Below are 8433 nucleotides of genomic sequence, written 5' to 3' on the forward strand. Positions count from 1 at the left end.
AGGGCAGGAAACCCTCTGGGCTAGGAGGAGGCCCAAGTCTCCAGGGCGTGGGGTGCCAGTCAGCTCCTGGAGGGCTTATAATGGGGCAGGCCTCCCTCATTCCTCAGCTCCTGGAGGGAAGGGTACCTGGTACCAGCCTTCCTTCCCATTCCCTCCCGCCTTCCCTTCCCACCAGCCTGGCTCGGCCACCGCCGCCGGGGGACAGGGTGGGCTACGGAGGTGGGTTTAGCTGCAGCAGGAAATGGAAGCAGTGCGGACTCTGCGGAGCGCAGTACGCGGCACAGGACAACGGAACAGCGTGCACTTTATTTAAAACCACCAAGCGCTGGTAGAAATACATATCACGCCAGCTGTGACTCCACGTCAACCTTGACAGTAAGAACTGGGCACGTAGTCACTCTCCACGTCACGTGTGTCACATGCCGGCCGGCAGAGGAGGGTGCCCGGCCCACCGGAGCCTCCAGGGGAGAAGGAGCGCCCCCTGCTCCCCGCGGAGCATGTGAAGGGAAGGGGGTGCCATCTCGGTGTGTCTGCTCCGTGACCCTCCCGGGCCATGGCAGTGGCCTGGTCAGCAGCTCCTCGGCGGCGGGAGTGGAGAGATGGAGGCCGCCTGCAGCTCCGCAGACAGATGAGTCCTTTCGTCCTCGGTCCGAGACCCCCACGGGACCGAGCCACTGCTGGGCCTGCTCGCAAGCACCCTCCGGAGCAGCCAGCCGCTGCATCGGCTGAAGGGGAATCACGACACAAAGCAGCCACAGCGCACTTTCCTACACACAGTAGGACAGCCGGCAAGCTCGGGGCCCACGGCATGCACAGGGCCCACGGCACGCAAAGTCCCACGGCACGCACAGGGCCCAGGGCACGCACAGGGGCTGCCAGCACGCACAGGGTCCAGGACACGCACAGGGCCCACTGGCTCTGATTAAGGCACTTGTAACAGACTCAATGTCCATCCCACCCGCGGCCCCACAGGGCAATGTCCCCACCTCCCTCCCCCTCAGGCCCCCCCTGCCCTGCTCTCCCACCCTGGGCAGGAAGGGAAGGAGCAGGCCTGGAAGGACAGTGGTTGGGTTGGAGTGCAGGGCGGGGAGGGGACACAGGGAGGGAGCTGGGACTTGGCAAAGGCAAAGAGGACAGGAGAGCGAGGGCAGCAGCAGGAAGGCGGGGTGGCCGCAGGCGGCCGATGGCAGTGATGCTCAGAGAGCAGATGCACGAGCTGGGGGTGGGGGCTCCCGAGCTGCCCGGCAGAGATGTCTGGGGGCAGAGAAAGGGGTCACAGACCCGCAGGGGGCAGGTCTCCCGCCCTCTCAGCTGGGGGTGGGGCAGCGGTAAGAGTCCTGAGGGTCCAGAGACGGGGCAAGCGAGGGGCAGGGGCTGGAGGAGGGCCAGCGACCCGGAAGCAGCTCAGCTCTTTGGTACGGAGACGACGAAGGTGCCGGGGCGGCCTCACTCCTCCTCCAGGCCCCGGGTGCCCTTGGCCGCTCGCCTCTGCCGCCAGCGCATCTCCTCCACCTGGCGCTCCAGCGCTCGGACCTTGGCCTCCAGCTGGACCCCTGAGGCCCGGCTGCCCGTAAGCCGGCTCAGCAGAGCGTAGAGGGTCAGCAAGCCCAGGAGGAGCAAGGCCCGGGTGGAAGGGTCGGGCACCGAGCGCACCAGGGCCACAAAGCCGACCAGGAAGAAGACGAGCTTCAGGCCCCACAGGATCCGCCCCAGCAAGGCCAAGGCCAGGCCGAGGAGCAGGGACAGCAGCCAGTAGGCGACCAGGGCCCCCGCGCCCCACAGCAGGAAGGTCTGCACCTGGCTGGGGCTGAGCTGCAGGACCTGGGTGAGGTGGTCTCCTGAGGGGGCAGAGTCACAGAATCAGCCAGCCTGGAGTGGTGATGGGCCAGCGGGGAGGGGGGGGCGGGGCTGGGGGACAAGGGGGCCGTTCAAACCCAAAGAGAGGGAGGACTTAAACCCCTGCCAAGGGAAAGAAAGCCCCTCCCACAGGGTCACAGAGCTGTGGGGACGTGAGCCTGGATCTCGGCTCCGCGTCCTGCCGCCCTGGTTAGGTCCCTTGCCTTGGCGGAGCCAGTTTCATCTACAAAATGGGGGTAGCTCCCGGGCTGTGGGCGAGCTCCATGCGAGGCTATGGCTGAGCACGATGCTCTCCGACAGGAGGCCGACTCTGGCGGGCGGCGGCATTTCCGGCCTGCTATTAGGCTGGCCTCCGGGAACCCTGGGAGTGGGCAGGAGGCTGGGGGGAAGTGTAGACCCTGAAAAGGTAAACTCCCACAAACAGGAAGGGATGGGCTAAGCTCCGGCTGCCCCACCAGTTCCCGGCCACTCACCATCCAGCCCCAAGGCGTTCAGCAGCTGGGCGGCGATCCCCGACAGAGCGAAGAAGCCCACGGAGATGCACGAGGAGATGGCCCCCAGCACCTGGGACGCGGTCTGTGGGGAGATGAACCCGTGACTAGTGAGGGTCCCCTCCAAGCCTCGCTACCAGGTCCGGCCAGGCCCGCAGGACCGGCTCCCACCCGCTTCCCAGCCGGCGTCTGCCCGCCCAGGCCTCGGAGGGCCCTCCCCAGCCCCTTCCAGTGCGCGGGCACGGACAGCAGGCCGCTCCTCCTTCCTGGGCTAGAACCCAGGACACCTGGGCCCGAACGCAGAGGACCTGCCGGGACACCGTGCGGGTGGCCGCGGGGTCTGAGCGAGGGAACCATCAGATCCATCGGGTGGGAGAGAGCCCCGCCCGCACCCGTACAGGCGAAGGAATGAGGCAGCGCTGGGTACTGTGCCAGCTCACCACCTTAGGTCACAGCAGACCAAAGCCTGGCTCTACAGTGGCCGGTGACACGGGTTTGTAAAGATGGCTCCCTTCCCAGCCTTTCTGGCCAGGAGGGCAGGAACAAGGAAAGACAGGGGTGGAGCTGAGGGCCTGCAGGTGGAATTCAACCCGTGGGAGCGCGAGGGGCAGGTATGTCTGCTTCCTCGTGCGGACGCTGTGCCCACCAGGGGTTATGACACACCGAGGACACCGGGCCAGACAGACGGAGTGGCCGCCAACGCCTCCTCCTCTATCTTCCTCCGTGTGTGCGGGCCCAGCGGGCACCGCCTCCCTCACCTCAGAGACCAGGTGCATGGTCTCCGGGCCGACCCAGGCATCCAGTGTCCCCCGCACAGCCCGGCCCATCTGGCTCAGGAAGTCCACGGGGACCTCCCTCTTCTGCCTGCCGGGCGGCACCGAGTCTCGGGAGGGCTCGGACGACGCTGAGTGGAGGAGGACGAGGGCCACTAGGACCAGCAGGGGGACTTGGAACAGATGCTTGCGCGATGGCCACATGCTGCCCGAACCGGCCATGACTGGGTCTGCAGGGAGAGAAGCACGGGGTGAGCAGGGGGCCAGACCGCAGGGAGACGCTCTGCCTCCGCCGAGGCCCCCCCCCTCCACCCTCCCGTCCCGGACTCCTCCCTCACCCGCCTTACCCCGCCTGTCAACCAGCCAGCAGCACCGCTCCGCGCCTCAGCGGGGCCAGCTCTCTCTGCCCGTGCTCCCGCCCTAACCACCGAAAGCCTGTCTGTCTTAGGTGCTCTGGGCACAAGAAATAATATAAGTCTATAAGGCTTGGTTCCCAAGGAGATTATAATCTACTTAAGGCAAAGCTAATATAAAAACAACTTAAAAATAGCGCACAAATAGCTCTCTGATTGCTCCCATCTCCACACACGTCTGCGTCTTTCCCTCCCCACGCCCGTGTCCCCTCTGCTGCCTGTGACAGTCTGTCCTGCTCCCCACAGCTGGCTGACTCCGTGCTGCTTCCCCCTCTGCTCCCTCATCCCTGAGCCCCCCTTTCTGTCCCAGCACTCGCTCCCCCAACAATTTAAAAAAAAAAATAGGGCACAAATAGGATCGTCCGCACATAACAACATCAGGAAAGGCGCTCAGTCACTGCTCGAGCAGGAATATGCCGCCACGTGCCCTGCGGTGCAGATGAGAAGACAGGAGGGACGTGTCAGCCCCGGGTCCCTGCTGAGCGGAAAGGCCAGGACTGAACCTAAGCTTCTGCTCTCCAATCACAGGCTCGCTGGGGTGCAGGTACCGCAGCGGATTCCAATGCGGCTGCTCCCGGGGCCACGGGGAGCTTCGCCAGGGCTGGCGCTGCCTGGAGGCGCCGAGGCTTAGACCACAAGCTCCCGGGGGGCTCCACTGTGCAAAGGCGAGACCCACAGACTCACAAGGCCCTCTGCTCCCCAGCCACCAATGGAGGCAAAGGCTGAGAGCACCACCTTTAAGGAAAGGTATCATTCTTAATAAAAAGCTGCCCTGGCCGGTGTGGCTCAGTGGATAGAGAGTCGGCCTACAGACTGAAGGGTCCTGGGTTCAATTCTGGTCAAGGGCACATGCCTGGGTTGCCGGCTCGATCCCCAGTAGGGGGCGTGCTCGGGGCAGCCGGTCCATGATTTTCTCTCATCATTAATGTTTCTCTCTCTCCCCCTCACCCTTCCTCCCTGAAATCAATAGAAAAACCAGGGCTTGAACCCAGGTACATCTGACAGCAGACCACTTGCACACAGCTCCCTGCCACATGGTCGCCAACGTGCGTTTCCGAGGTGATGCAGAAAGCCACACAGAAGATTATCCGGAAGCGAAAAGGAAGTAGGCACCTATCAGTCGTCGCCGTGACTTAGCGTGACAATTCACTTCACCACTTGGGGTTCTGCGCTCGATGTCGTGTTCCGTGATGCTACAGGCAAGTTAGGACCCAGCCAGCGCTGACTCAGTGAAGCAGGGGTGGATCAGCCAAGAGCCGTTTTCAGTACCAACCACTCTGGGCCTCCATGCTCGAGAGATGTCAATCAGCCCCTTCCAGGCCCCGCCCCCCCCCCCCCCCCCAATGAACCTGTAGCTCCAGGGCGTTGCCAGAACTCACAGGCTAAGCCGGGTGGAGGGAGGAGCAGCCAGGGGCCTGAGGTTTCGCCCGCTACCAGGGCAGGCAGAGAGCTGGCCAGAAATCAGAGCCATCAGGATGGAGGAGGAGAGGGGGGAGAGCGTGTTCCCTTCTTGCTTTGTGGGAAAGAGAAGGGTTCAAGAAAGGGTTATCTATAAAAATATCGAATTCGGGCACTTCCTGGCCCCGAAACAGCTGCTGAGGTCTCCCCTGAGGGACCGAGCAGGGCCGAGAAGCAGGCAATTCCCGAGGGACGACCCCAGGCTGGGACGCCTTCTACTCTCGTTGGCACAAATCAAGCAGCAGATGGCTCCTGCCGGCCACGGTCCGAGGCGAGGGAAGCCGGGGGGCTCCCGAGCTATCTGGGTCATCCGCGCCCCGGGGACTGACAGGGCAGGCCCGCTCTCTCGGGCGGGATCCTATATCCAAGGAACTCCACCAGCAGGAGTCACATGTCACCGCCTCCATCCTAGGTCAGCGTGCCATGAGCTGCTCCCCCCACGGCAGCCTGCTGAGTTCTGCGCTGGCCTCCACTGTGAAGCGGCCACCTGCCCCAGCTGCGGGGAGCCGGGGGGGGGGGGCCTGAAATAAACCCTCCCCAGCGAGGCTGTGGCCCTGCGGCTGGCCTCTGGGGTGCGCTGGGAACGTGAACAGGATTCTGCAGCGGGTCCTGCGCAGAGAACAGCGCAGGTGACTGGCTGCTCCATCTCTCTGCTTTCTTGAACAGGAGTCTCTGTCCGTTCCTCCGCGTCAGTCCCAGGCAGCAGGAACCTGACCCCTCACCGCCCGGCCACACACTTTCTCACTAAAGCGCCGCGGTCAGGGCGGGAGCAGCCTGGCTCTGAGGGGGAGCACGTCTCGGGCGGCTTCACCTCCTGCAGCGGCGGGCCTGGCGCAGCCACGGTCACCAACTGTGCGTGCGTGCCCGGCTCTATGGCGTCGCTTTATCGTTCACACGGTGCTTGCTGTCCCACCACTTCACTCACCGTTTAAAGCGATCTTAGGAGGTATCGCTACTCTCCGCGTTTCGCCCAGAAAACGATGGCTTAGAGCGGTCAGGTGGCTTGCTCAAGGTCCCAAAGCAGAACTGGGACTTGACTCCGGAACCCCAAACCTCAATCTCGCCCTTTCGCTCATTCCACACCCTCGCGCGGCACCCATTCTCCCCAGGATCCACCAGCTCCAAGTGAGAGGACACCCCGACCCCCAGGACAAGGCCACCCACGGGGGACCCACCTGCTGGGCTCACAGGTCATGGTGTATACCAAGCGAGAGATGAGGACAGCAAAAACCGGGGACTGCACCTGCCCCTGCCGTTCAGGCCGCCGCGCTCTGGCTCGGGCAGGGCCGGGGAAGCCCGTGGGGGGGGAACGGCTTCCTCTAGCCCTGGCAGCGGGAAACTCTGCGTGTGGGGTGTGGTTTGCTGAGAGGCAGGCTTCCTCTGCCTGGCTTTCTTTCACCCTATGAATCACCGCGGGGCAGGAGGGCAGCTGACTGGGTGCCTCTTCGGGCCCCGACTTCCTCATCCTGGGGGGCAGCAGTGATTCTCAGCACTGGTCGCCCATCAGAATGGCCGGTGGAGCCTGTCACAGCAAGGGGGTCTGTCCCCCGGGGGCCAGCTATCTCCGACTCTCCCCGCGAGGGAGCCAACTAGTGTTTTCCGAGCTCCTAGGGAACTTCTGATGCAGAACCACGGTTGGCATGTCAGGTCAGATCAGGGAAAAGCCTACTCCAGGCCAAGCCCTGAACGTGTCCCTCCATTATGGTCCCAGGCTCAATTCTGCCACAAACTGGAAGCCGCCATCTCCTGCCTGTGACTCTATCTGAGGCCCGGTCCCGTCCAGTGTACAACGGGGTTAGACAGGGCCGGGACTTACCGCAGGAGCTAACCTGGCGCTGCGAGAACTCGGAGCACGGCGCACACCGAGAGGCGGCGGGGCCAGCACAAGGAGAAAAACAACGAAAAACAGAAAAAACAAAACAAAGGGTGCGCAGTACCCAAACCGCCCGTAGACTGCTCACCGCGCTGCAGCGGGCTTCCGGGGTCCCACGCCTGCCTCCCCCTTAGGCTTGGAGCACCCCCTGGTCCAGACCCGACAGCTAACTTTTCTCGGGCTCCCCAGCGCCCGCCACAGCACGGCTCCTCCGTGCCCGTTGGGACCATTAGAAGCCTGGCCCGAAGCCGGGAGGGCGCAGGGTGGGGCAGCCCCGGGGAGCCATGCAGACAGGTGGGGGAGGCTTGTTTTAAAGTTGATCCAAACACGCAGCGGCCACCCAAGGGCAGCCGGTGCTGCAAGGAGCCTCCTAGACGGGCGAAGCTGCCACGGAGGGGAATGAAGTCAGTGTCCTGGCAGGTGGGGGCAGCCCCGCCAACCCCGACAGCTGCTTCCCAGCCTCTGTTGGGGGGCAGGGCGACAGGCGAAGGGGCAGCTTCCCAGCCCAACTGAGCCCTCCCCAGGGCCCAGCCTACCAGACAGGGTGTCAGCGGCATGTGCTATTTCGAACAGCGTGTCCCCTGCCAAGCCCTTGCTGGGTGGCGTCTCTGGCAAGGGACCCGGCACGGCCCATGGGTTCAGGGTACCCCAAAGGGCTCGGAGCGAGGCCGCAGGAGGCTGGGCCGGGGGGCGGGGGTCTGGGGCGAGGCGCTCAGCGCTGGCCTTGTCCCCCAGCCGGACCGCGCCTCGCCTCGGCCGGATTTCCTAGCAGCCTCGGAACCCTCGGCTCCCAGGAAACGCGTGCCTCGCGTTGCCTAGTAACGACGCCCCCTGTTGCATAGCAACAAGGATCCGGGTCCCCAGTCGGACCCCTCCCCAGTCGTGCTCGCCAAGCCTCTCGGCTCCGCCCCGGCCCCGCCTGCGTGGCTGCCGCCTCCCTGGCCCGACCGGCCCCTGAGCCCGGTTTCGGCTCACACTCACCCGCCTCCGGCCACGGCTGCCCTTCACGTGCGACTTCGCTAAACGCGCCACCAAACCCGCGCCTCGATCCCCGGGCGTTGGTTGATCGTCTGCGCACGCGCAAGGCGGACGCGCCTGGGCCCCGCCGCTCCCTCCCGCCCCGCTCGGCGCGCCGTGCGCATGCGCCCTCCCCTCCCCTCCCGATGGTGTTTTTCCCGAGCTTTCCCACCGGGAGCGCCGCGGGTGGGCAGCTCGAGCTGGGAACGGAAGTGTGGCGGGCAAGGGGAAAGGCGTGACCCACTCTGGGCTGGAGCGGGGGTAAGCTGCATCCCTGAACTCGGGGCCGCAGCCCACCCGCCCTCCAGCGCCTCGGCATTTGGGGCGATGTAGTGCCTGAGCGCCGCGGTGCCTCCTGGGCAGCGTTCCGAGGAAGGGGCGCCCAAGAGCCCTTGGTCTTTTGAGGAACTTTTCTCGCTAAAAAGGCACCGAGGGGAGCGGTGTTGGAGCAGTGACAGCCGCACAAGGCTGGGAAACGCGCCCGTTCCCTCCGGGAGCAGTTCCACGCCCAGACTGCAGGGGGCGCGCAGCGGCTCAGTTGCAGAGAAGGA

At 64.8% G+C, this 8433-nt stretch overlaps 1 protein-coding gene across 1 annotated transcript; it reads right to left on the minus strand.

The window, feature by feature from the left end:
* Positions 1-287: 287 nt before the first annotated feature.
* Positions 288-7950, minus strand: TMEM109 (transmembrane protein 109). Its single transcript, XM_080640139.1, has 4 exons — positions 7847-7950; positions 3107-3351; positions 2331-2433; positions 288-1838 (listed from the first exon to the last, which is right to left on the minus strand). The coding sequence occupies exons 2-4, from the start codon at positions 3341-3343 to the stop codon at positions 1447-1449; spliced, it is 732 nt and encodes a 243-aa protein (XP_080496265.1). The 5' UTR covers positions 3344-3351; positions 7847-7950; the 3' UTR covers positions 288-1446.
* Between the last annotated feature and the right edge of the window lie 483 nt (positions 7951-8433).

This window comes from Plecotus auritus, assembly GCF_963455305.1.
Source record: "Plecotus auritus genome assembly, chromosome: 9".
Lineage (NCBI taxonomy): Eukaryota > Metazoa > Chordata > Mammalia > Chiroptera > Vespertilionidae > Plecotus > Plecotus auritus.

Coding starts and splice junctions, on each gene's coding strand:
- TMEM109 (XM_080640139.1), bottom strand. CDS start 3,343: ATGGCCGGTTCGGGCAGCATGTGGCCATCGCGCAAGCATCTGTTCCAA. Junction 2,434..3,106: donor CCATGCACCTGGTCTCTGAG/GTGAGGGAGGCG, acceptor ATCTCCCCACAG/ACCGCGTCCCAGGTGCTGGG. Junction 1,839..2,330: donor GAACGCCTTGGGGCTGGATG/GTGAGTGGCCGG, acceptor CTGCCCCCTCAG/GAGACCACCTCACCCAGGTC.